The sequence below is a fragment of the Sus scrofa genome, chromosome 1 (assembly GCF_054392235.1).
Source record: "Sus scrofa isolate SSC_HxYL_T2T_F1_AM1 chromosome 1, Sscrofa_HxYL_maternal_Yorkshire_Landrace_v2.0, whole genome shotgun sequence".
In the NCBI taxonomy this organism is placed as follows: Eukaryota; Metazoa; Chordata; class Mammalia; order Artiodactyla; family Suidae; genus Sus; species Sus scrofa.
Window position 1 is genome coordinate 140,258,570 of NC_139383.1, and position 26,602 is coordinate 140,285,171.

General features: G+C 53.0%; 1 protein-coding gene across 50 annotated transcripts; it reads left to right on the top strand.

Moving 5' to 3' along the window:
* The first annotated feature begins 15,926 nt into the window (after window positions 1-15,926).
* On the top strand, window positions 15,927-25,734 carry CCDC9B (coiled-coil domain containing 9B). Of its 50 annotated transcripts, none has more exons than XM_084974038.1 (12): window positions 15,949-16,025; window positions 17,332-17,445; window positions 17,730-17,828; window positions 18,054-18,268; window positions 18,423-18,578; window positions 18,670-18,795; window positions 19,451-19,650; window positions 19,956-20,014; window positions 20,588-20,641; window positions 21,045-21,144; window positions 21,722-21,764; window positions 21,848-25,734. In XM_084974038.1, the coding sequence occupies exons 4-12, from the start codon at window positions 18,203-18,205 to the stop codon at window positions 22,403-22,405; spliced, it is 1,362 nt and encodes a 453-aa protein (XP_084830164.1). In that variant the 5' UTR covers window positions 15,949-16,025; window positions 17,332-17,445; window positions 17,730-17,828; window positions 18,054-18,202; the 3' UTR covers window positions 22,406-25,734. The 50 variants fall into 50 exon arrangements, 44 of the variants coding, with proteins under 44 accessions (XP_084830249.1, XP_084830110.1, XP_084830164.1 ...); XM_084973990.1 differs by having other exon boundaries at window positions 15,952-16,025; window positions 17,730-17,837; XM_084974029.1 differs by having other exon boundaries at window positions 15,991-16,025; window positions 17,730-17,837; window positions 18,196-18,268.
* The last annotated feature ends 868 nt before the right edge of the window (window positions 25,735-26,602 follow it).

Sequence of the window (26,602 nt, forward strand, 5' to 3'; positions counted from 1 at the left end):
ATGACCCTGCAATCCCACTCTTGGGCATCTATCCGGACAAAACTCTACTTAAAAGAGACACATGCACCCGCATGTTCATTGCAGCACTATTCACAATAGCCAGGACATGGAAACAACCCAAATGTCCATCCACAGATGATTGGATTCGGAAGAAGTGGTATATATACACAATGGAATACTACTCAGCCATAAAAAAGGATGACATAATGCCATTTGCAGCAACATGGATGGAACTAGGGACTCTCCTACTGAGTGAAATGAGCCAGAAAGACAAAGGCAAATACCATATGATATCACTTATAACTGGAATCTAATATCCAGCACAAATGAACATCTCCTCAGAAAAGAAAATCATGGACTTGGAGAAGAGACTTGTGGTTGCCTGATGGGAGGGGGAGGGAGTGGGAGGGATCGGGAGCTTGGGCTTATCAGACACAACCTAGAATAGATTTACAAGGAGATCCTGCTGAATAGCATTGAGAACTATGTCTAGATACTCATGTTGCAACAGAAGAAAGGTTGGGGGAAAAACTGTAATGGTAATGTATACATGTAAGGATAACCTGACCCCCTTGCTGTACAGTGGGAAAATAAAAAAAAAAAAGAATTGCTCCATCTGGCTTAGCTTGGTACTTGATATAGAGCTGGGTCCTGAGTAGGCATCAGGAATGGGTGTTGAATGGATGCAATGGATTGGTTCATCTACATGGGGGGTAGACGCAGACATGAGAGCATTATGCACCCCTGAACCCTACCTCCTCATACTTGACCCCCCACTCCCAGATCCACCCCTAGACTCATAATCATGTTTTAATTCATTTCTACTTGGGTTAGTTTCAATCATGTTAATTTTTCATGTAGCATGCCTACCATGGGTCAGGTCATGGCACTCAGTCCCTAGAGACTCTTGCCCCTATGTAGACACCTGGCATAAAGCTACAGAGGGAGGCTTGGTGAGATGAGTGCACCTAGGGCAAGGAGGATGGGGTTGGTGGGTAGGGGCTTCTGGAGGATATGGAACACCCTAAGACCTTTGTCCCTGCAGCACAAGTGAATAGAAAAATTTCCCTGGTCCAAGCTGCTTGTTGCTGTCTCCTCCTACCAGGCTTGGTGTCTGAGTCAATCTGTCATTAGCCAACAAATATGCTCTCATAGGATGGAGCTTTTGAGCTTGCTCTGGTGCCAAGGCTGGCCTTGTCTTGCTTGGGGCTGCCACATAGGTCATGGGGGACAACTCCAGAACAGAGCCAGTATAAACATGGTAGATTCATTGTTTTCTGACCCACAAATCGGACAAGTGGACAAAATACTTGACATCAGGACACTCTGGTACTCATATGGCTGCTAAACACACAAAACACAAATGTTCATACATACACACATAGCTGTACCACAACTGCCCCAGCCTCTTGCAAGACAGGCCCCTGGCAACTTTTTTGTTTGTTTGTTTCGTCTTTTTGCCATTTCTTAGGCCACTCTCACAGCATATAGAGGTTCCCAGGCTAGGGGTCGAATCAGAGCCATAGCCGCCGGCCTACACCAGAGCCACAGCAACGTGGGATCCGAGCCATGTCTGCAACCTACACCACAGCTTACAGCAACACCGGATCCTTAACCCACTGAACAAGGCCAGGGATTGAACTGCAAACTCACGGTTCCTAGTCAGATTCATTAACCACTGAGCCACGACGGGAACTCCTGCCCCTAGCAACATTTGAGCCAATCATTTTTGTTGGCTTCTACTTGGGCCATAAATGTTCAGCTGAGGTCTGCCTCTGAACCCTGCCATGGTCCTTTTTGCCCCCTCCTCCTTCCCTTTATTGAGTCATGAGTCTGGAAGAGATCCATGGGACAGGGCATGGGGGGAGAGAGTGGTAAAGAAAACTTTACAGCCAGCCACAATTTGGCTTAGAAGAAAGAAAAAAGGCCTTGGGGGGAAATAAAAACATTAAAAAATGGGCAGAGAGGGAGTCCTCATCATGGCTCAGCGGTTAAGGAATCTGAATGGCATCCATGAGGATGCAGGTTCAATCCCTGGCTTTGCTCAGTGAGTTAAGGATCCGGCTTTCCTGTGAGCTATGGTGTAGGTTACAGATGTGGCTCGGATCACAAGTGGCTATGGCTGTGGTGTAGGCTGGCAGCTACAGCTACGATTCAACCCCTAGCCTGAGAACCCCCATATGCCACGGGTGCAGCCCTAAAAACCAAAAACACATAAATAAAAAATAAAAAATGGGCAGAGACTCTGACATTTTTACATAGACAACATACAAATGGCCAACAGGTACATGAAAAAGTCTCAACATTAGTAATTATCAGGGAAATGAAAACCAAAACCACAATGAGATATCACCTCACACCTGTTCATCCAAAAGACAAGAAATAAGTGTTAGCGAGAATGTGGACAAAAGGGAATGTTAACTGATGCAGCCACTGTGGAAAACAGTATGGAGGTTCCTCAAAAAATTAAAAAGAGAAATACCATATGATCTAGTAACTCCATTTCTGGGTATTTATCCAAAGAAAACAAAAACACTAACTTAAAAAGATAAATGCACCCCCATGTTCACTGCAGCATTATTTACAATAGCCAAGATGTGGAAACAACCTAAATGTCTGTCAACAGATGAATGGTTGGAGTTCCCGTAATGGCTCAGTGGAAACAAATCTGACTAGGATCCATGAGGATGCAGGTTTGACCCCTGGCCTCGCTCAGTGAGTTAAGGATTTGGCATTGCTATAGCTGTGGCTTAGGCCAGCGGTTCAACGCCTAGCCTGGGAACCTCTATATGCTGTGTGTGTGGCCCTAAAAGAGTCAAAAAAAAAAAAAAAAAAACCCAAAAAACAGATGAATGGTTAGGTGTATATTACACACAATGATTATCATTCAGCTGTAAGAAAGAATGAAATCCTGCCATTTGCAACAGTGTGGATGGACCCTAAGGACATTAAGCTAAGAGAAAATATGTCAGACAGAGAAAGACAAGTACCATATAGTCTCACTTATGTGTGGAATCTAAAAAAATTCCTCAGACAAAAAACAAACCCTCCAGCTTATAGATACAGAGGGTGAGGCCTGGGTCAAAGGCACAGAAGGTTGTACACCTGAAACCAATTTAATGTTATAGTTACTTGTACCTCAATAAAATAATAAAAGGCCTTGGACTGCTTCTCCCCAGCTCACGCCATGGTGCTTGAGGTTAACTTGAAAAGATAAATGCACCCCCATGTTCATTGCAGCATTATTTACAACAGCCAAGATGTGGAAACAACCTAAGTGTCTGTCAACAGATGAATGGTTAAGTGTATTATTATACACAATGAATATCATTCAGCTGTAAGAAAGAATGAAATCCTGCCATTTGCAACAGTGTGGATGGACCCTGAGGGTATTAAGTTAAGCAAAATACGTCAGACAAAGACAAGTACCACATAGTCTCACTTATGTGTGGAATCTAAAAATAATTTCTCAGACAAAAAAACCAAACCCTCCAGCTCATAGATACAGAGGGTGGGGCCTGGGTCAAAGGTACAAACAGTTGTACTCCTGAAATTAATTTAATGTTAATTATACCTCAATAAAATATAATAAAAAGCCTTGGACTGTTTCTCCCCAGGTCACGCCATGGTACTTGAGGGATAAGTGTTGGTGGCTCTGGAAAGGAACTAATGCAGTCCCCTCAACACTCAGCGACACTCCTCTGCCTGACATGTCAGAGGATATAATTTTTTTTTTTTAATGGCTGCATCCACAGCATACGGAAGTTCCTGGGCCAGGGACCGAATCCAGGCCACAGCTGTGAACTACACCAAAGCTGCAGCAATACTAGAGCTTCTATTCTGGGCCAGGGATCAAACACGTCCCTCTGCAGCAACCTGAGCCGCTGCAGTCAGATTCTTAACCCACTATGCCATGGAGGGAACTCCCAAGAGGCTATAAATTCAATGATAACTCAGGTAGAGAGCAGGCAGAGCTTGGCCCAGGAGTGGGGGCAGGGCAGGGGGTAGGCACCTAGGCAGATCCACAGACACACAGCACACAGACCCACATCGCATTTATGAAAGACACAGACCAACATACATACTCAAGACACCCACACAAAGAGACACAGAGGCACAGATACCAATTCAGTACATAAACACACATACCCGGGGAGACCATGATCACACAAACCCACAACAGATGCTCACAGAGCTACTCCGGTCCCCTTTCCACAGCCAGCAGAGCCAAGTCCTTACCTGACCGTGCAGAGCAGGGAGCGGGAGGCTGGAGAGGTTCTGACTGTCCTCAGGAGCTCAGGCGTATTTGTAAAGGGTGGGGAGGGGATGGGATAGGTCAGGTGCCCTGGGAGGGTCATGGACAGAGGGTGTGGAGGAATGAGGCAGACTGGGCTAATCTTTAACTGGGCAAAGAGCAGCTGGAAGCAGGGTATACATGCATGCAGGCATGTGTGTGTGCAGGTGACAAGATGCCACATAACCCAGGCAGGGGGCGAAGCTGTTTAGCATCCAGGGGCCAGCTCTAAACACTTGTGGGGCTCCTACTGAATGCCAGGCCATGAGGTGCCTCACACTCTTCAGTTAACTCACTGACTCATACAAAACAGATGGGATTATCACCTGCTAATAATAGAAAGAGGAGAATAATGGAAAGTGGAGGAGAAAATAGTGACCTTTGTGGAGGGGCCTGTGGATTCTGCCCTGGGCACCAAGCCCCAGGCCTGAGTTCTCATAGGTGTTGCTCCAGCTCAGGGCACTAGCCTGAGAGTAAAAATTGAATGAGTCACCCGGAAAAAAAAAACAAACTTGTGTTTACCAAAGGGGGGATGGACAAATATGGGCTATGAGAGTAACAGGTGTAGACTACTCTATAAAGATACTTTGAGGAGTCCCTGTTGTGGCACAGCGGAAACAAATTTGACTAGCATCCATGAGGACGCAAGTTTGATCCCTAGCCTCACTCAGTGGGTTAAAGATCCAGCATTGCCGTGGGCTATGGTGTAAGTCGCAGACGCGGCTCAGATCCTGTGCATGCTGTGGTTGTGGTGTAGGCTGGCAGATGTGCCTCCGATTAGACCCCCTAGGCTGGGAACGTCCATATTCTGTGAGTGTGGCCCTACAAAGCAAAAAAAATTTTTTAAATAATAATTATATACTTTGATTTTTTTCTTTTTTTGTCTTTTTATGGTACACCCACAGCATATGGAGGTTCCCAGGCTAGGGACTGAATTGGAGCTGCTTCTCCCAGCCTATACCACAGCTCATGGCAATGCCAGATCCTTAACCCACTGAGGGAGGACAGAGATTGAACCCAAGTCCTCATGGATGTTAGTCGGGTTAGTTACTGCTGAGCTACAACAGGAACTCCTATACTTCCATTTAAAGCAGTTTTAAATTGGAACTGCAGGGGGCGTTCCCTTTGTGGTTCAGAGGTTAACTAACCCAACTAGGATCCATGAGATGAGGGTGCAATATCTGGTCTCGATTAGTGGGTTAAAGATCCGGTGTTGCCTCGAGCTGTGGTGTACGTTGCAGACACAAACTGGAGATAAAATTAATAAGTTTCCAGGAGTTCCCTGGTGACTCAGCAGGTTAAGAACCAGCATTGTCACTGCTGTGGTGAAGGTTAGATCTCTGGCCCTGGAACTTCCACATGATTTGGGGTATGGCAAAACAAACAAACAAAAAGAATACATATCCAGGACATGGAAAAATGAAAAAAAGAAAAAGAAGAAAAGAGATTATTTCCAGGTAGAATGCTGACAAGCATGGGGGGAGCCTAGGGTTTTGCAGTCCAGGCCGCCAGCTCACTTTGCACTCTGCAAGCCTCTGTGGCCTGGCCCCTCTGACCCCTTTGGCCTCTGCTGTGTGCAACACCCCTTTGCTCTGTGTGTTTTGGTCACACTGGCCTCCCTTAGACCTCTGCAGACAGACTGGGTGACCCTATTACAAGTTCCTCTCTCTCCCTGCATCCTTTCCTCTCCTGTTCCTGCTCCACAGGACTGTCTGCTTACCTTTGTATCCCAAGGACCAGCCCTCAGCAGATCTCCTGGCACTTAGCAGGTGCCCAGTAAAAATATGGTGAATGGGAGTTCCCTGGTGGTACAGCAGGTTAAGGATCTGGCATTGTCACTTCTGTGGCTTGAGTTAATGCTGTAATGCAGATTTGATCCCTGGCCTGGGGAATTTCTGCATGCCATAGGTGTGGCAAAAAAAAAAAAAAAAATCTGGTGAATGAAGGCAAGGTTGGAATGTAATTATTGAATTATTGTTGGCTAAGAACTGGTCTCCATTACTGTAGTTTATATTTTGTGTATTTTCTGTTTATTTTTCCTTTTAAGCCCACACCCACAGCATATGGAGGTTCCAGGCTAGGGGGTCAAATTGGAACTACAGCAGGCAGCCACAACCACAGCAATGCAAGATCCAAGCCTCGTCTGTGACCTACACCACAGCTCATGCAATGCTGGATCCTTAGCCCACTGATCAAGGCCAGGGATCGAACCTGTAACCTCGTGGTTACTAGTTGGACTCATTTCTGTTGCGCCACAATGGGAACTCCTCTTTTTTACATATTTTTTTCTAAAAATCTTTTTTTTTCCAGAAAAAGGAGAAGGGGGATCTCTCCCATGTTGGCTGCCCTCTGGCTGCCCACCGTGGGCTCCCCATGCTGGATGAAACTGAGGCCAGCTGGGACTCCCACCCTCAGCTAGGCGAAGGGGCTCTGTCGGCTCCTGTTTCAATCAAGGACAACAAGGACCATGTGAAATCACAAACATGCAGGAGGAAGCAGAGAAATTAAACCAGCCACTGTCTCCAGGCTCTCCTATAAAAAGCCTGGCTGAACTGGATTTTTAAAAAGTTACCTACCTGGGTGTTCCTGTTGTGGCACAGAGGAAAAGAATCCTACTAGGTTCCACGAGGATGCAGATTTCGATCCCTGGCCTCACTCAGTGGGTGGGTGATCCAGTGGTGCTGTGAGCTGCGGTATAGGTTGCAGATGAGGCTTGGATCCCTTGCGTTGCTATGGCTGTGGTGTAGGCTGGCAGCTGTAGCTCGGATTCCATCCCTGGCCTGGGAACTTCCATATACTGCCAGTGTGGCCCTTAAAAAAAAAGAAAATACAATACAGTACAATTGTCTATAAAATTCTAGAATGGTGTACAATTCTAGAAAATGTGAAAAATTGGTAGTGCCAGCAGATCAGAGGTAGCCTGAGGACAGTGTGGTGTGAAGGGGGAGATGCTGGAGGGAGTCATTGGAAAGGGAATCAAGGAAACTTTGGGGTTTGGTGGATGTGTTCATTATCTTGACTGTGCTGATAGCTTCATGAAGTAAACACATGGCAAAACTCATCACATTTGTACAATTTGTGCTGTTTCTGGTATATCATTTTGCTCAACAAGAGCTGTAAAAACAGAAGAAAACAACTAGGGAGTTCCATCATGCCTCAGTGGTTAACAAATCCAACTAGGAACCATGAGGTTGCAGGTTTGTTCCCTGGCCTTGCTCAGTGGGTTAAGGATCTGGCGTTGCTGTGAGCTGTGGTGTAGGTCGCAAACATGGCTTGGATCTGGTGTGGCTGTGGCTGTGGCGCAGGCTGGCAGCTACAGCTCCGATTAGACCCCTAGCCTGGGAACCTCCATATGCAGTGGGTCTGGCCCTAGAAAAAGACAAAAAGAAAAAAAGAAAAAAAAGAAAGAAAAAAACAACTGGGAAAATGGATAAGATGAAAATAGTGATTCTCTCTTATTTCCATGGGGTGGGGAGGAAAGGAAAGTATTGCTATGTGTTCAGTTCTTTTATTTTTTTTTTCTTTTTGACCAAGTCTGCAGCACATGGAAGATTCCAGGCTAGGGATTAAGCCCATGCCACACAGCAGTGATAACGCTGGATCTTTAACCCGCTCACCCCATGAGGGAATTCCTCAGGTTCTTTTAAAATATCAATTATCAGGGAGTTCCCGTCGTGGCGCAGTGGTTAACGAATCCAACTAGGAACCATGAGGTTGCGGGTTCGGTCCCTGCCCTTGCTCAGTGGGTTAATGATCCGGCGTTGCCGTGAGCTGTGGTGTAGGTTGCAGACACGGCTCGGATGCTGCGTTGCTGTGGCTCTGGCGTAGGCCTGCGGCTACAGCTCCAATTTGACCCCTAGCCTGGGAACCTCCCTATGCCGCGGGAGCGGCCCAAGAAATAGCAAAAGGACAAAAAATAATAATAATAATAATAAATAAAATAAAATATCAATTATCAGCCAAGACATGGAAGCAACCTAAATGTCCATGACAGAGGAGTGGATAAAGAAGATGTGGTACATATACACAATGGAATATTACTCAACCATTAAAAGGAAAGCAATAATGGCATTTGCAGCAAAAATGGATGGACTTAGAAATTTTCATGGTAAGTGAAGTTAGGGAGACATAAAAATCAAGTGCTAACACCTAAAAAAAGGACAAAATGAACATATTTGCAGAACAGAAACAGACTTACAGACTTTGAAAAACTTATGGTTACCAAAGGACACAGGTTGGGGTGGGAGGGATAGACTGGGGGTTTGGGTTGGAAATATTCTAAAATTAGGTTGTGTTGATGGCTGTACAACTATAAAGAAATTCACTGAATCAAAAAATAATCTATTATCTCACATCAGCTCTTGGAGATAGGTGTTTTCTTCCTCTCTTTTATAGATTTCTAATAAAGCCAGGCCTTCGGAGGCCACCCAGCCAGTGTCTAGTCAGTCCCAATTGGGCCTTGTGAATCTAGAGCCTGGGGCCTCTTCTTCACCTTATGTTTTCTCTCTTTTCAGGAATGCTGTTCTAAGAAATTGCATCCTGCTTTGGTAACATTGCCGGCAAAGGATTTGGTTTACAAGTAAGTGGGGAGTTATTAATCCAACAGGCACATATTTTCTGTGAGCCTTTGGGGAGCCAGGGCAGGGAGCAGGGGAGGTTTACAAAGGTACCGTGCCTGAGTGGGAGCACTCTCCAGTCCTTGTTGCTAAATGGTACAACCGGCAGACACCACGCTCTGCCCTCACCAGCGTTCAGCATTTCTCTTCCAGGCATCTTCCTCTTCCCGTTTTTGGGGTCACTGATGACATGCCCTCCTCACCCCAGCCCCAGCCTTTGGCAGGAAGCTGAAAGGAGAGGGCTGTGTCTTCATGGAACCCCACCCCTGGAGGGAGGGAAGGAGGAGCTCCAGGGCCGAGGGCGGTGGGGGCTAATGCTCTGTGATCTGGAGGTTCAGGACCTTGGTTCTCACCATCTCAGTAGACAGGGTCTGGGATCGGGGTCCAGGTCATGGCAGGCAGGTGGTAGGAGGTAGACCCATCTTTACGGGGTGGACAGAGAAGTGAGGAGAATATGAGGGTCTGGGTGGGGCGGAGGCCTTTGGGAGGTGAGGAGGATGCCCACCGCAGCACACTGGGGTTAATTTATAGCAGAGTATGAAGTTCATGGGCGCCTGGCTACACAATCCTAAGATGCTGTAGAGAGCCTCGATCATGTGTGGTCTGGCACCATGCCTTACAGAGAGTTAAGTGCTCACAAAGGGCTTGGATTTTTTGCCTCGTGGAGAATGGTGGCCTTTCCCTGCTGGAAAGGTACTCTGGAAGCAAGAAACGACATGTCTGGGCTCAGGGAGAGGAGAGGCTGAGGGCATCTCTGGGAGCGGTAGAGGCTGGAGTGGGGGCGGTCTCAGGGAGGGTGTAGACTGATGGTGAAGGTCAAAAGGCAGGATGGCAGCTCTCTCTGTGACCCCCTAATCCCTGTTAGCAGAGCCAGCAAGGCCCCTGCTCCTGGGCTGTCCTGTGGGGTGGGGAGGGAAGCAGAACAGCCAGGCGCCTTTGCAGGATTTGGGTGAACAGGTTTCTGGTGGCAGGAGGGCAGAGGTGGCTGGCCCTGGCCGGGGCTGGAGGGAGTGCTGCAGGGCTGGGGCAGGTGCAGTGGGAGGCCCCCACCCCAACTCGGAGGCTCCTGGGCAGATCACTGACCCTGAAGAAAAGCGAATAACACCAGCACTGGCTAATTCACATATTTCAACACTTGCTGAGATCAACTGACATCAGGTGTGTGAAGGCTTTGGCAGCGTGAGCTGTGAGTGCAAGGTGTCATTATGATTATCAGTATCAGCACTGATGACCTATTTGTCTTCCTGGCCTCATCATTCTTTCCTTTGCTCACACTGGGATCTCTCTGCCAGATACAGTTCCACCTTCGGCCTTTGGCGTCTCTCAGTATTTCACGGACAGACTCCTGAGAGGTTCCCTCCCTGCCCTAGCATCTGGCCACAGCCTCTTTCCCCATAAAGTGACTGAACATTCAGGTCTGCCTAGGACTGAGGGGAGTTCTGGACACAGGACTTTCAGTGCTGAGATGGGGCCACTTCCAGGCAAACTGGACAGTTGGTCACCCCCTCCCCTCCCCCGTGGCTTCTTCTTCTCTGTGGTGACTGTGGTGACTCAGGCACTTCAGCCTGCTCTCTCTCACCCTGGTTGCCTTCTCCTACCCTTGAAGCCTCTAAGCCCAGTGACACCAGCCTGAGAGGGGGCATGCCAGCCCCTGCCATTCCAAAGGCCCTTTCCTCTTCTCAGCAGGACCCAGCCAGCCTTCTCCAATCCCCCCAGCCTCCTGTTGGGCTTCTGTTCTCACCCCTCAAAACTGTGCCAGACCTTTTCCCTCTCCATACCCTACCCACACCTCCCTCCTGGGAGAGGCCCAGGTGATGAAGCTTCAAGGTGGGCACAGTGTGTCTTTTCCCAGCCGGCCTGCCAGCCTCTCTGCCTGCCCAGAGAAAGGAGCACATGCCGGCAAGCCTGGCCTGCTCCCTACATGCACAAGGGCTCAGGCCTGAGCCTCAGTGCTGTCTTGGCAGCCCCTTCCCCACTTGAAACCCTACTTCCCCATGCTGATGCTCTGAGGCTCCCCAAAGTCCTCCTGCTTACTCTTCCCTGGACACCTCCACCCCGGGGCTGGTGCAGACCCCTCCCTTCAGGATCTGGATCCAGCCTTCTCCCCGGCTTCCTAAACCATTGCAGGGCCTCCTCTGACCCCTGCTGTAAAAGCTTCAGTGAGCCCCTCTGGACTCCTCTGCCCCCTCAGTGACCTCCCCTGACCTCACATTCTCTTACCTGGTAAGAAGCCACCATAGCCTCTCAGGCTGCATTCCTGCAATACTCCGGCTGCCATCCCCATGCTGAGTCTTGCTTAACCCCCACCACCCATGCTTATGGCCTAGAAAACTCCTCAGGTGATCTGAGTCCTAGGCTGCCCTAACCTCAGGCTAATGTGGCCTCAGGTGCCTGGGTCTTCACCTTCTGTTCCCTCATTGACATTGATTGGGGTCAGGTGAAGTAGCCCCGGGCTCCAGTCCCACACCAGGGTTCACCCTTTGCCCCCTGATGTTTCAAAAGGCCTTGCTCTGGCATGCGTGTTCTTGAGAGTGGTAGGGCACAGAACGGCCCTGTCACTTGGAGCTCTTCCATCATGTACGCAGTCCTCTACACTCAGGGCCATGCCTAGCCTGACCCGAGGCCTGCACTGAAACTTGAATCAATAGGAATCAGGACAGTAATTTCCTTTTTGGCTGTCCCATGGCATATGAAGTTCCTGGCCAGGGATCAGATGTGAGCCACGGCTATGATCCATGCCACAACTGTGGCAATGCAGGGCCAGGGATTGAACTTGCCTCCAGTGCTCCAGAGGTGCTGCCAATCCCATTGTGCCACAGCAGAAACCCTGGACAGTAGTTTCTCGAGCTGGGAAGTGGCCCCAGTGGGGCGTGGGGGTGATATGGGTTTGTGGGAAAGGAACACTGTGTTTAAGTCACCCTCTGGCCCCTTCCTGTTTGAAGGGCCACCTGCCTAGTAGCCAGGTTCTCATGGGATCCAGACTTGCTCACCCTCTTCCTCAGCATGTATCCACTCACCCAGAGCTGGCAGGTGGCACCAGTGACCTCTAGCTGGAGACAGATGGCAGCCAGAGTCTAGGATTGCAGAGGGGATGGGGTGTGGGGGAGGGGAGTAGCAGGGAGGACTCCCTGGAGAGGGTGGGGCAGGGGCCTGGCCTGGAAGGATATACTGCACACAGTGACAATGCTGAGGTGATCTCTGCTATCAGGTCACAAATGATCTCCATATCCCAGAGTTCTTCAATGTGTTCAGGCCCCAGTGGGCTGTTGGGAGGTGGCCTCTGGGGTCCCTCAAAGGAGGCTGGGGCAGGGGGGTAACATCCAAAAGGTGGCCATCACAGGTACCTGAGGCAAGAAAAAATTATTTTGAGCTTTATTCTCCATCACATGTTGTTCCAGATACAGCTGTTACTGTGTTTTTTCATTTCATCTGCCAGTGACTCGGTGAAATAGGCACACCGCATTTTACAGATGAGGACCAGAGAGATAAGGGACTTGCCTAAAGTCACATAGCCAGTGAGGGGGGAAATTCATTTGGAATCCAGCATCCCACTCTATCCCATCTTATGACAAGGTTGAGGTGAAGGGCAAGGGCAGAGCAGTCATATTTTGTAGATCAGCCATCGTCCAGGTACAGGGAAGGAGGTCTGAGCAGTGCAGGCCCCATGGGCAGAGCCTCTGCCCGGGTCTATGCTCCCAGTCTCAGTGTATAGTCCAGAGGGTCTTTCCTCCCTGCAGGCCTCCCTCCCCTTCTTTCCTCAGTGGGAATCCCCAGACTTGTGGCCATCATGTCCTCAGGGCTGGGTCTATGGGCCAGGTGGCAGGCCTCCTGAGGTGGGGGACCAGTCAGGGGACAGATATGACCCGGAGGTCAGGGTGGAAAGAGGGAGGGCTCAGAATGAAGGGTCCATAGAAACTGTTGTTGACACAGCCAGGGAAAGGGCACAGGACAGGCAGACAGGTGCCTGGCTGTTAGTCTCCTCTGTGCCACTAAGGAGAGGTTGTGTAGCCTGGGCAGGGGAACACCTGCGGCATATTTAAGTTCCCAGGTCAGGGGTCCAATCGGAGCTACAGCAGCCAGCCTACACCACAGTCACAGCAATGCGGGATCTGCGACCCACACCACAGCTCACGGCAACGCTGTATCATTTAACCTACTGAGTGCGGCCAGAGATGGGGAACCTGCGTCCTCATTGATACTGGTCATATTCCTTTTTTTTTTTTCCAATAAAGTAAAGCTTCTACAATGCTTAGCTTCTCTAGTCTGGTGAATTTGGGAGGTGGGGGGTATGGAGAATTGCGGGAGAGGAGCTGGGGAGCAGAAGGGAGAGGGGGAGAGAGCCTCGCAGCTAGATTTTATAACTCTGCTGCCCTCTAGTGGTGACAGAGTAACAGAGTCAGGGTCTCACCTGGGGAACAACATGCTGGTCACACCAGCCCAACAGTCTGGAAAGAAATTTCCCTCTTAGGGACTTTACACCCACCGCCTCTCTGTGCATTCTGGATGGAGGGAAAGGCAGCCACAGCCTATACACAGCCGTCGGAGGACAGCATGGGTTACTCACCTGTGTATTTATTCCGCAGACACGAGGAAGGTTCCATAGTTTGCAAGGGCCCCATAACAGGCCCTGGGGATGTAGAGGCCCTGGGCACCCCATTCCTGCCCTCGGAGAGCTTCTGTCCAGTGGGGAGCAGATAGGCACACCACAGACTCGAGAAAATAGTAGAATGTGCGGCCGGCTCTGAATCGCGCCATGTTAGGAGTAACACTTGGGAAGTGCATGGTCGGCAACTGTGGGGCCCTATTGGTTCGTCTTGGTCACGTGGGCCTTCAGCATGCCCAGTGGGGAGGCCTTTGCCACTAGGTTCAGGGAGGCTTTCTCTGTAGACTCTTCAGGAAGAGCTAGGTTACCCTCCCTGCTCCCTGCTGCTGTCCTGACCCAACCCGGGCCGGGAGCAGGAGCGAGGGGGACAGGCAGACCCTGCATCACCCCTGCAGCCTCCTCTGTCTACAATACCCCCGACACCCAGATCTGGTTTGGGGAGCTGGGTTCTAAAGACTATGGAGAACATTAGGTCTCAGCTGCTTCTCCCCCTCTGGTGCTCTGCGGGACTTCCAGCTCCAACCATGGTGATGGGAGACCCCAGTGCCACCCACCAAGGCCCTGCCCTTGGCCTTCAGAAGCTAGGCTGGAACTCAGTAGGCAGCATGTGGAGAGGGTGAGAGAAGGAGTGTGTGCGTGTGTGTGTGTGTGTGTAGCCTGGGTGCGTCACTGTTGCTGGGAACATTAGAGGAATCTGACTCAGTGGGAACATCCGGCATGAAAGGAAGAGAGAGTGCAGTGGCATTTGCAAGCAGGATGGGAACTCTGGGGGTGGGGGGGGCGAGATTGGCTGTGGGGTCAGAGGTGCTGCCCCAAGGCCTGGCCTGGAAAAAGGCTAAGAGTTGTGGGGAGGGGAGGACAGACAGGAAGGCATAGTTCAAGGGGAGCAGAGGTTGGACCTCTGGCTGCTTGGGCTGGTCTGGAGAGGAGACAGAGGACAGCATGACTTTCTGCTCTGGGGGCAGAAGAGGACAAGGCGTGTATGGGATTAGGGAAACAGAACTGGTCAATCAGGGATAAGGGGGATTGCTAGGACTGCTGCCCACCTGCCCCCAATTCAGAGCCTGGAGGTGGGGGACCTGTTACTATTTTTTTTTTTTTTTAGGGCCACACTTGCAGCATATGCAAATTTCCAGGCTAGGAGTCAAATCAGATATGTAGCTGCTGGCCTACACCAGAGCCACAGCAATGCCAGATCCGAGCTGCATCTGTGACCTACACCACAGCTCACAGCAATACCGGATCCTTAACCCACTGAGTGAGGCCAGGGTTCGGACCCGCAACCTCATGGTTCCTAGTCGGATTCATTTCTGCTGCGCCATGACAGGAACTCCTTATAATTATTTTAATAACCAAGTGGGATGACGCTATATATGCTCTGGAAAAGGGCAAAGGCTGTGATCCCAACAGGCCATTGTAAATTGGAAGAACGCCACCAGGGGGCCTTCTGTTTGGCGCAGTGGAAGGCATAGGGTGAAACATGGCAGCCCAGCCCCTTTCCCTCTTCCCATACTACCAGGGAGGAGGGAGGAAGAGGTGCCAGTCGGACTTGTTTCCGCTGCACCACAATGGGAACTCTTCATGTTACTATTTTGTATTAATTTTTTTCTGCCCTTTTTTCTTTTTTTTAGGGCCCCATTTAGGGCATATGGAAGTTCCCAGGCTAGGGGTCAAATCAGAGCTACAGCTGCTGGTCTACACCACAGCCACAGCAATGCCGAATCTTTAACCCACTGAGTGAGACCAGGGATCGAACCTGCATCCTCATGGATACTAGTTGGGTTTGTTTCCGCTGAACCACGGTGGGAACTCCAGAGGACATATTACTATTGAACCAGGTGCTCCTGATACCAAGGGTTGGGATCTAAGGGTTGGGATCACCAGACAAGCTGCTCCCTTGAGCAGAGACAGCAGCCTCAGGTGTACTGGGAAGATGTGGGGAGAAATTTTCCCAAGAAAAGCTGCATCCTTTCTCAGGATCCGAGAGGCTGAAAGGACTATCCCCGGAGAACATGGCCAGGAAGGGCCCAGAGTCAGGAGCCTGAGCTGTGGTGGCACAGGCCCTGCAGGAATTTCCCCATAGCAAGGGAAGCAGCTGTACTTTAACATACAGGCCAGGAGTTCCTGTTGTGGCTCCATGGGTTAAGAACCTGACATAGTGTCCTTGAGGATGTGCATTTGATCCCTGGCCTTACTCATTAGATTAAAGATCCGGCGTTGCTGCAAATTCTGGCATAGATCACAGATGTATCTCAGATCCCCTATTGCTGTGGCTATGGTGTAGGCTGGCACCTGCATCTCCAATTTGACCCCTGGCTTGGGAACTTCCATAGGCTGCAGGTGAGGCCCTACAAAGAAAAAAAAATCAAAATAAAATACAGGCTATGTTCCACCTAAGGAATGCATGACTAATAGTGTTATTTTAGGTATGCAGTAGTACTTGGTGGCTTAGGGAAAGTGAGCTTCTTGATCCCTTTGAATTACTTAAATCAGCGCAGATGAGGAGAGTGAGGTGAGGCTCATTTTGAGGGTGGGGGGTGGGGGTGGTCCCTCATACCAGGGAGTGCAGTGGGCTGGGCTGTAGGTCTTTATCTACTAATGGGAGGGACAGAGGCCTCCTAGGTTGCCCCTCTGTCTGCAAGCAGGACCAGGCAGGGGTGTTACTGGGTCACAGGGCCTGGGGCAGCCAGGCCCTCTATGGGGGCTTAGCCTGCCAGGAAGAAACCCCTACCAGTCTGTCTGGGGACGCTGGGGCAGGGAGGTGCCGGGCAGGGCCAGCTGGCTGCTGGTGCCCTGGGTCCTCGCCCTCTGAGAGTGGATGGGTGGGGGCAGTGGCCGCGGAGTTCCTGGCTGGGAGCCCAGAGGAGTCTTTTGTAATCACAACATGATCTCGTGTGCTGAGCTGCAAAGCCGGCAGGGAGAGACCGGCAGAGGCCCGGCTCTGTGGCTCCGGCTTCCCTCCCGCTCTGGCTCCCCCAAGACTGTTCTGGAATTCTCTCGGTGCCCTCTGTGGCCATGCACTCGGCTGTGAGTGGCACCTTGCCTTTGGCGGGGGGCTTCTTGGGGCTGGGACATCAGGCGGCCACACTCTGGGGCAGCTGGGGACAGCTGGGCCTGGGAGGAAGAGGGCTGTGCCGGGGCGGGTGGGGGAGCTGGGCAGGGGCATTGGCCACAACGGAATCTCAGCAGCCAGAAGAGAGGGACCCAGGGATCTCAATGCCGAGGCACCCTGTTCCCAGGGCGCCTCCCGGGCTGGGCCTGCCCATGGAGCCGGCTCCTTCCTGCCCCGACTGCCAGCAGCTCGCAGCCTAGAGAGGTTGGGCCTGTGGGAGCGCTTCTTTCCCACAAGCTGGGCACAGGCCTGGGGAGTGGGGTGCAGGGCCTGGGAGCCCAGGACGGAGTAGGGGCCTTTCTCTTCACTGCGGTTCTGGGCCTGGGAGCCAAACAGCTCCCCCCGACCTCCTGAATCCCCTGGCAACTTCCCAGTCACGGCAGGTTCCGCTGCCAGAGCCATTTATAACTCCCATTCCAGGCTCTGCTCAGCAGTGGCGCTCCCTGGAGAGCCTGGGGGAGGGGCAGCCAGTGCTGGGAGCTGCGGGCCTGGATATGAGGCCCTAACCTGAACCCCGGAGGAGGCAGAGAGATGGACAGGCAGGTCTAGCGGGGTGGGGGCTTGGGGCCTTCCATGGGACCCTAGCTCTGGGTCTGGGGTCTCTTCTTTGGGTGGTAAGAGTATGGTTGGGTGGGTATGTGAAAGCTGAGGACCTAGGAAGGCCTGGGCCCAGGAGTCAGGAGCTTGGGCCCCCTGCCCTCAGCAGGGGCCTCATGGGGCTGAGTCCCCGATGAGCAGGCAGGAGGAGAAGGATGCAGAGCTGGACCGGAGGATAGTTGCCCTTCGCAAGAAGAACCAGGCCTTACTGCGCAGGTACCAGGTGAGTGGGCTGTGACGGGCCGGGAGGACTGACTGAGTTGGCCTTCGAGATCTGACCTACAGACCCCTGCATGGTGATCTCTCCCTGCAGGCTCTGGGCCTGGGGCCAGGAGTAGGGTGGGTGTGTTCCATCTCAGAGGCTCTGAGAGGGTCTTGGGGACCCCATGATGGGGTGCCTCTGCCCCTGGTGTCTCACCGGTGTTTCTCTGTGTAGGCCTGTCAGTGTCTCTGTCTCTGTGCATCTGGGGCGGGTATGGCCTGTGCTGACCCCAGGCCCTCCTGCAGGAGATACAGGAAGACCGTCGGCAGGCGGAGCAGGGGGGCATAGCGGTGACCACGCCGGAGCTCCTCCGTCCTGACGGCCTCACTGTCACCATCAGCCAGGTTCCTGGAGTAAGCCCCACTCCAGAGCTGGGAGGTGGGGGGTGGTCGGGTGCTGGCTAGGAGGGGGAGGCCCAGCTGCCCCTGCTCCTCTGCTTCCCCATTCATGTTCTGGGGTAAACCTACCAGCTCTCAACCTCATGCAGCCCAGGCCACTGCTGGCCCCTATCCCCAAAGAGGCACTGCTGAAAGGTGACCAAACGGAAGCCTCCTCATGCCCTTTTCCAGCCTCAGAGCTCTGCATCTGTGCCCCCAAGCACAGGCCGCTCCCAAACCCCAAACCCCGGGGGCACAGAGAAGTTGGGGCTGAATGCAAGGAGGAGCGTCTGAGGGACAGAGCCTCATTGTCTGAGTGCTTTGGATTTCCCAGCTCAGAGATGATGGGCCACTGTGGCGTCTTGGGCCCCTGGGTGGCCTCAGGCCTGGATAACCTAATGCCACTGGTATGTGAACGCCTCGCGGAGTCAGCTCCTCTGTGGGCATTCCAGGGAGGGCTGGGGCTGGAACCCAGCCTGGGGAACCACTCAAAGGACCCAGCCCTCAGCTTCTGCCCAGTGCCGCCCATGTGGCCTAATGGCCCAGCACCTCCTTCTACAGGGGAAGCGGGTGGTCAGCCGGAACTGGGCCAGGAGCACCCTTGGACCTGGAGCAGCCAATGAAATGCTTGAGGATGAGGAGGCAGAGGCTTACATTGGTACCTTCTGCTTGGGGGAGCGGGTGGAGCTGGCTGTAACCATGGAAAACAAAGCTGAGGTGAGCAGGGTGGGTGAGGGATGCCCAGGCATCAGGCGGGCAGCCTCTTCTTCCCGGGCTCTGCCACGCCACCTTTCTCACTTCCCTCTAGGCCAAGCGGATCGTAAGTGAGAAGCCCACCAGAGCAAGGAACCAGGGGGCAGAAGGGTCACCTGGAGGGGGCTTGGGCCCGAGCCCCTCTGTGCAGATGGCCATCAGCTCAGATTCTACACGGAAGGTACCTCTTCAAGAGGGAATGGGGACATGTATGTGGTGGTCCCCATTTGGGAGTGACATAGAAGCTGAATCACATATGTCCCCATCTGTGGGGACATGGCCCAGTCAGCACCGGCAAGAATTCCCACTGCTTCTTCCTTTCTCTGGTCAGTCTCCACATTGGGTAGGACTTGCAGTGAGAGACAGTTTAAGTCAGAGATGTGACGCAGCCCCTTAGGCTCCCTGGACCCCTGGTCACAAGCTGGTGGGGGTCTGGAGGTGGGTCAGGAGGGTGTAAGAGTCTGGCCATGTGCCAGGTGTGACCTCTAGGTGGCAGCAGCCCCTAGTTCTGGCTCTTGCTCAGGGCTGATGGGCGCCTCTTTGCCCTGGGCTTGACCACACGCCCCTGTGACAACCTCGTGGGTAGGTGCAATTATTATCCCTATTTATGAAGGAGAAAATGATACACAGGGAGGTTAAGTAACTTGCCCAAAAGGCACAGCTAATGGATGAGTGGAAACTGTCCCCATGGCAGACAGCTGGAAGAGATCTGATTTTTGGGTGGGGACGTCAAAACCTTGGGAGAGAAGCAGGTTAGTAGACACTCTGGATCTCCATGCCAAGCCCGGGGTGCTTTCCACTTCAACCCTATGGTGCTGACTGTCTTCTCCTTGCAGGGTGCTCGGGAGCCCCGGAGTCCAGGCCTGTTCTCAGGCCCAGCTCCCCAGCAGCCAGCAGGGGGGTCCCCTGAAGCAGGCTGGGACTATGCCCAGTGGAAGCAAGAGAGGGAGCAGATCGACCTGGCCCGCCTTGCACGGCACAGAGATGCACAGGGTGACTGGCGCCGCCCATGGGACCTGGACAAGGCCAAGTCCACGTGGGTGGCAGAGCTGGGCGGCCTATTGGGCTGGGCGGCCTGTTGGGCTGACATGCTTGTGGGGCTGGGGGTTGGGCTGCCCATGGGTGCCTCTTGGAGGGCTGGGACCAGGGTGGTGAGGATCTGCCTGGTCCTCTGGTTGGGCCCTGGGCTCAGGGCTTTTTGTGGGCACTGGGTTTCCCATCCTTCTTGGGCCCACCCTCTCCCTGCTGTCCTCAGCTCAGGGGCTGTGGTTGGGGCAGGCGGCCGCCCACCGGCAGCTCTGCAGCCTGGGTGCTTCCTGACTGTTTCTCTCTGCTCTGCAGGCTACAGGACTCCAGCAAGCCCCGGGAAGAGGGCCTGGCCAGGGCAGGCAGCACAAGGGGTGAGCCAACACCCACCTCACCCCCATCCATCTTGGATTCCACACTGTCCCCCACCCCCACCCCCTCTTCTTCTCTTTTCTGTCTCTTGGTTTATCGCTTATTTTCAGAGCTGGAAGGAGGCACAGACGAACATCTTCCCTTCTCTCCCTCGCTGTGGGAGGAGGGCACCGTGACTTCTCTTCCTATCCTCTAAGCCCCTGCCCTGGGTTCCGACCACCGAAAGTCTGGGGAGAAGGCACATGAGGAAGTCAGCCCTGGCGTCCCTTTGAGGTGTTGGTCCCTCATGGGTGGCAGCTCTTCTTGGCCTGTTATAGGAACAGAACAGAGCTCTGAATTGCTGGTCCCTCATTTTATATACAAGTGGGCTGGGGCTGGAGAGGCTCTGCCCGTCACCTAGCCAGGAGTGGCAAAGCCAGCACAGGGACCCAGTTCCCCTGACCCCTAGGCCAGGGCTCTTTTGGGGACTGAGAAGGACCGAGAAGGACCAACAGCTTCCTGGTCCTGAAAAACTGATGTTCCTGCTTAAGATCTTTTGTGACCCCATCATTTCCCCATTTCCTTTCCTCACTTAGGTCCCAGGAGCCACCGAAAGTTACAGCCCCCACTGTTGACCCCAGATGGCAAAGGTGAGTTGGGAGAGAAGGAAGAGCAGGGACCATGAGCTGATTTAGAAGCTGGGCTTCTGTGGACCTATTCTCTTTTTTTTTGTTTTTTGTTTTTTTTTTTTTGTTTTTTTTTTTTTGTCTTTTTGCTATTTCTTGGGCCGCTCCCAAGGGAGGCATAGGGAGGTTCCCAGGCTAGGGGTTGAATCGGAGCTGTAGCCACTAGCCTACTCCAGAGCCACGGCAACATGGGATCCAAGCCGAGTCTGCAAACTACACCACAGCTCACGGCAACGCCGGATCGTTAACCCACTGAGCAAGGGCAGGGACCGAACCCTCACGGTTCCTAGTCGGATTCATTAACCACTGTGCCACGACAGGAACTCCTGGACCTATTCTCTCTTGATTCCTGGACCATCTCTTGCAGGCTGTACTACTCGGGGTGGGCCACACAACAGACCATTGGTGGCACTGGCCACACGCAGCAAAGCTCGGGGGACAGAGAGGCTGACTGGCAGGGCCCGCAGGTAACGTGGCAGGGAGCAAAGTCAAGGGAGGCATCTGAGCTCCTAGATTTCCTGGATCACCCTTGCCCTGGGGGAGGGGGGCGTTCAGGACCGGCACTGGCCCAGGTGCCTGTGCCAGCCCCTAGGGCCTCTGCCTCTTGGCTGACTGCTGCCTGGTGGCAGATTAATGAGATGTAGGGAGAGGCCATCAGCAACGGCAGCAGCAGCAAGAGCCTTGTGCCCAGGGAGGCTGGTGGTAATTACAGCAGTTACCTTCCCCTGGGAAGTCAGGCAGCCTTTCCCAGGCAGCGCAGGCCAGGACATGCCTGGAATCCCCACAGAACTCAAGGTGCTGCAGGCTTGGCCATAAACAGCAGCTGGAGATCAGGGGTGAGGGGGCAGTGCTCAGGGGGGATGGTTGGATTTGGGGACCAAGGTCGGGCTGGAAGGGAAGCATTCTGGAGCCTCCTTCTGGCTCTGAGTTTCCTCCAAGACTCTTGGGTTCTTGCTTCTCATGGGGGAATGTGGGCTGCCGACCACGTGAGACATGAAGTGGGGTGGGGAGGAGTAGGGTCTGCCATGTGCTGTGTTTCTGCAGGTGGGAAATGAAGGAAGGCAAAGAGGAGCTGGAGAGCCAGGAGGTGGGTACTTGGGCATAGGACGGGGTGAGCTAGGGACATGAGCCCTGAATTCATCAGCCAGCAGAGCCAACCTCTTGTTTCAGGGAACCTCAGACACCAGAAAGACTCCGAACGAGAAGCAACACGCACAGATTCAGAGCAGGATAGAGCTGGGCAGACCCACCAGTGACCCGGCAACCAGCCCAGCCCCAGCATCAGTATCGCCAGAGGGGCCAAAAGGGGAGTTAGGAGGTTTGCCAGCCAGTCCAGCCAGTCCTGCGGCATCTGGCCCTCCACAGAATACTGACTTGGTTCCCCTGGACCTCTCTCTAGGAGGCGCCAACAGCCCTGGGCCCCGGGAGAGCACGTGTCGGCTCAGTCCAAGGCCTGGGGCCCAGGAGAGCTCTGTGTCCTGGCCGGATGGTTCTGAGCAGTCTCTAGGGTGGAACCAGTCCCAGGCTGAGCCAGAAGCCCAGACTTGTTCTGGGCCCCCCAAAGAAGCAGGGCCCCTGGAGCCCAGAGAAGGCAAGTCTGGCAAAGCCAGGGCCCAGCAGGGCCTGGTACCTCGAAGCAGACCTCCCAGAGGAGGCAGCCAAAGGGCGAGGGGCACAGGAGGTGTGAGGAGCAGGACAGGGGGTCCTGGGCCTGCAGGGAGATGCTGAGCAAAAGCTCCTGGGAGTAGGGGGCCAGGCTGGGGAGAGGAGGGAAGGTATTGTCAAGAGCCTTCGTGTAATGGGTGTGTGATGGCTGGTGGCTGCGACAGCCTGGCTCAGCAGTTTGGCAAACTCTCCAGTGGAGTGACACCATGAGGGCAAGATGCCCACCACACCCCCAGGCACCTCCCTGTGCACATGTGTGTTATCGCCTACGGGTAGTACCCCTGTATATCCCCACGTCACTCCTGGTCTCTGAGGCTGCCAAGCCCTGTCCTGCGCTTACTGCTGCCCCAGCCACAAGCTCCCCCACCATGGTGAGAGGACAAGGCCTGGAAGCCCTCAGCATCTGGCTCGCCTGGCTCCCCAGGGCCTGGCCTCCCTCTCCAGCTGCCCGCTCCTGGGTCCTCAAATACAGGCAGCCTCAGTAGCTGGCATGGTCACCCCCTGGCCTGGGCCCTTCCCTATGCCCCTGCCTTGTTCCCAGGTGACTCAGAGTCCCGTACTCACAGAACAGCCAACCCAGGATCTCACAATCAGCTGGCAGCCTCCTGCCTTTCTGGAAGAGGGAGGCCACAGCCATTGGGGCTGGAGCTGGGGACAGAAGAGAAGAGTTCAGGTCTCCTCTGCACAAGGAAGGGCATCCAGAAAGCCTCTGAAATGGGGTAGAGGTGGGGAGGGACAGCTTGCTTTCCCCCATAGCAGGATCCTCCTCCCCCACACCCAGGTCAGACACCCTGAATGGGGGCCGGGGCCCTGCCCGCTAAGGCCATTTCCCACCATCTCCAACTTTCTCTACCCACCCCCTCCCTACACTGCATCATGCCAGAGCAAGGTCTCAGTCAGGGACTGAGAGGCAGAGCAACAGCAACTCCAGCTAAGTACGACATCAGGACTTGTCTTTCCCACTTAGTCTCCGTTCCTGCCCCTCCCCTGAGGCCCACGTCTGGTGAATTATCCAGACTCCGCACAAGCTGTGGCTTCCTCTCGATTCAACAAACATTTCCTGAGCACCCACTACCAGCAAGGCAGCTGGTGGGCGATGGCAACTCTGCCAGCAGAGGGAGGGAGGAAACCCAGTCATCCGGCAGATCCAGGCTGCACAGCAGGAGCTGTCCTTGGCTGTAGGTGCCCACAGGGCCTGGGATGGTGGTAGGAGCCCAAAGGGGACCATCCCACCTCTGCTCATGAAGGCGCACGCCCCTCTCTTTCTCATCGTGTGCCCTTTGTCCCCAAGTTCTCCCGCTCCACGTGGGCCTGAGACTCCCCTCCTCTCTGCTGAGAGCCCTGGGCCTCACCAGCCTCTCTGGGTTCTCTAGGGCGTGTCCAGACCAAACCCGGCATTTCTCTGCTGGCGCTGTGAGGCCTACCCTGTGGCTCCACCGTGTGAGGGCCAGGCTTCCTCACTGGCACTTGCTCTACTCTCCATTCCCTCCATTCAGGAGACATGAAGGTGTCTTCCTGGCAGATCAGATTGTTCAGAGGAGTGCTTCTCATACATGACAGTGCAGGGTAATGCAGTCTAACTTGGGAGGTCTGGGGTGGGCCTGGGAATGTGCATTTCTAACAAGCTCCAGGTGATGCCCATGCTGCTTGCTCCCACATCACACTTGGAGAGTAAGGGTTTGGACCAGTATATACAGAGGGCTAAGGCCAAAGACTGACCCTAGACTCAGGGCTGGTTGCTGGCCATGCAGGGGACAGGGGGGTGGGCTGCCCCTGCTGGTGGGAGCTTCCTGGCCTCAGAGCTGAGTGGGAGGCTGAGGCACTGGGTAGATGCTTAAGAGCGGGTAGGCTAACTTCTTATAGTGGGGAGTGATAAAGCTGGCTGGGAACGGCATGAGTGGGGCTAGAAGAGGTGGAGACTGATCAGAATAATTCTGGAAAGGCTTGGGAACATTCTGTGCTTATGGAAAGAAGACCCCTGTGAGATATGAAAAGGCAAGGGTAAAAGACTCCAAACTCAAGTTTTCCTCTTGCCTCCTGGCCACATGTATGTGACTTTGGAGCATGGCCCTGGCTCTGGAACCCACGACTCCCATACGATGGAGCTGGTGTAGAGCAGGTTTGGGCAGAGCCCAAACTCAGATGTCTCCCAAAAAATTGTGATCCAGAATTTGAATTCTAAGATTCACAAACTTCCCCCAACCCCCAGGGCTGCCAATTGTACAGATGTGCCTTCATTAAAGGATATATGCACGTTTGACTATGGGATGGGGAGGTAGAGTTCGGGCAGAGCTCTGGTTCAGGACTCACCACAAGACCGGAGCAGGAGAGAAAGCTGGGCAGAAGGGCTATGGAGATATAGGGCTTCTCTCCCTTCTGGATGCTGGGAGAAAGGGACATCACAGGAGTGAGTCACTAGGGGTTGGAAAGAATGGAGACTAGAACAGGACCTCTTCATTACAGGGAGGCTGTAGTGCAAGATGGGTACCACTGAACTTTTCTCAAAAAGGGAGAGCCCTCCTTCAGGATAACTGAAACAGTAGCCATGGTGGCCACCCCACCTGCTCTAGGATGGGACCTGCTAAGGAGAGGGAGGGAAGTGCAGACTTCCCCCACGAAGCTCGGGGCCATGGAAGGCTGGTCTGTTTCTTCGTGGCTCCTCTGGTTAAAGGCCAGACTGGGAGCCTTCCTTGGATACCCTTTCTCCTCTCCAAACAACAGACGAGCCTACTTCTCAAAGACGGGAGGTCCTCTGTGGGACATGGCTTCAGAAACCCAGCCAGAGCTGGAGGAACTGCCAGCAGAGAGGGCAGAGGGTAGTAGGGAGCCAGCAGGGGGATGAATGAAAGCTTTACCTGAGGCCTCAAAACCAGGAGGGCAGATGGAGCTCCCTGGTGGCTCAGCAAGTTAAGGATCCTGTGGTTGTCACTTCGGTGGTGCAGGTTCGATCCCTGGCCTGGGAAGTTTTGCATGCCATGGGTGCCGCCAAACAAACAAACAATCAAAACCCAAGGAGGCAGAAGAGGTAGAAGGCATCTCTGTCCTGGTCCACATCACCTTACAGAGAGGAACAGCAGACCATACTGCAAGGGAGGTATTTTTCGGATGGTAGAGTCGAACAAACATGGGCCTTAGAATCCGAGAGACTGAATCTGAATTCTAGGTCTGCTATCCACTAGCTGGGTGACTCTGGTCAGTTTTAACCTCTAAAAGCCACTGTTTTCTTATCTGCAAAATGGAACTAGTAATATCTATGCTGAAGAGTTAAGAACATTAAAAAGAGTACGCAAAACATACCTGGCACACAGAAGGCACTCTTTTAACAGTAGCCTGGCACACAGAAGGCACTCTGTAAATATCTGTTGAATAAATGGAGTAGCTATTTGTTGTGATCTCTGTCTACTTTTTTTTTAATCTTTTCTTTCTAGGCTCATCTTCACTGGGGCCAATACACTCTGAGGGAAACAAGGGATGGTTTGTAAAAGTTACCCAGGCTTCTAGGACAGTGAGTTGCTTTTAATCCCCCAGGGAAGTCTGGTTGAGTTAAAAGCATCATGAAGCGACCCTGCTCTTACAGGGAATGTTCTTGCCCTCATCCAGCCACTTGATCACAAGGATGTCTGAAGCATTTCCCCCTAACTTCGCACACTGGCTCTTGCAGCTCAGCATGTTTCCTCTTTTCTTCTGTTTACATCAGCAGCAATCTCATGAACTCACTCCCCAGAAATGAGCTTCCTCGTGGGGTTTGTTCCATGCCTCCTGATGTTTTACCATCCAAAGGAGCAGCATGATTGTATTTTCTTATGGTCAAGGAACAGGTAATTGGGGACCCCTGAAAGCAGGGGATCCCCAGCCATCTAACAAGGCCCAAGTTTGCAAGGTCTGACCACCATCAGCTCCAGTCCCAAAGCCCAGCCTCAGGGACAGGAATAACAGGAAAAGAAGGCACTGGCCCCTGAAAAAAAAAAAAAAAGTGGCGAAAATCGCAATTTGGCCATATTGTCTTCATTGGGGGACTAAATTAAGGTGGTCAAGGGAATAAGGGGAACGAAAGGCACCACTTCACTTCTGCCTCCTGAGTGATTTATCAGTGTCCACAGACCCCGCAAGCATCTCTTCCCGAGCAAGGGCTTTCAGGGCTTATGAGGAAGAGCTGACAGAGGGCAACCACAGCCTCACCGAGGAGGAGAGCTGGAGGCTGAGGAAAGCAATGAGAGATGCTCACAGAAAGCACAGACTGAGAGGCTGCCTCTCTCAACA

Excerpts from the sequence above, each read along its gene's own strand:
- CCDC9B (XM_084973977.1), top strand. Across the intron at positions 17,446-17,729 it reads CCTTACTGCGCAGGTACCAG|GAGATACAGGAAGACCGTCG; the intron begins GTGAGTGGGCTG and ends GCCCTCCTGCAG. Across the intron at positions 18,579-18,669 it reads CCATGGAAAACAAAGCTGAG|GCCAAGCGGATCGTAAGTGA; the intron begins GTGAGCAGGGTG and ends ACTTCCCTCTAG.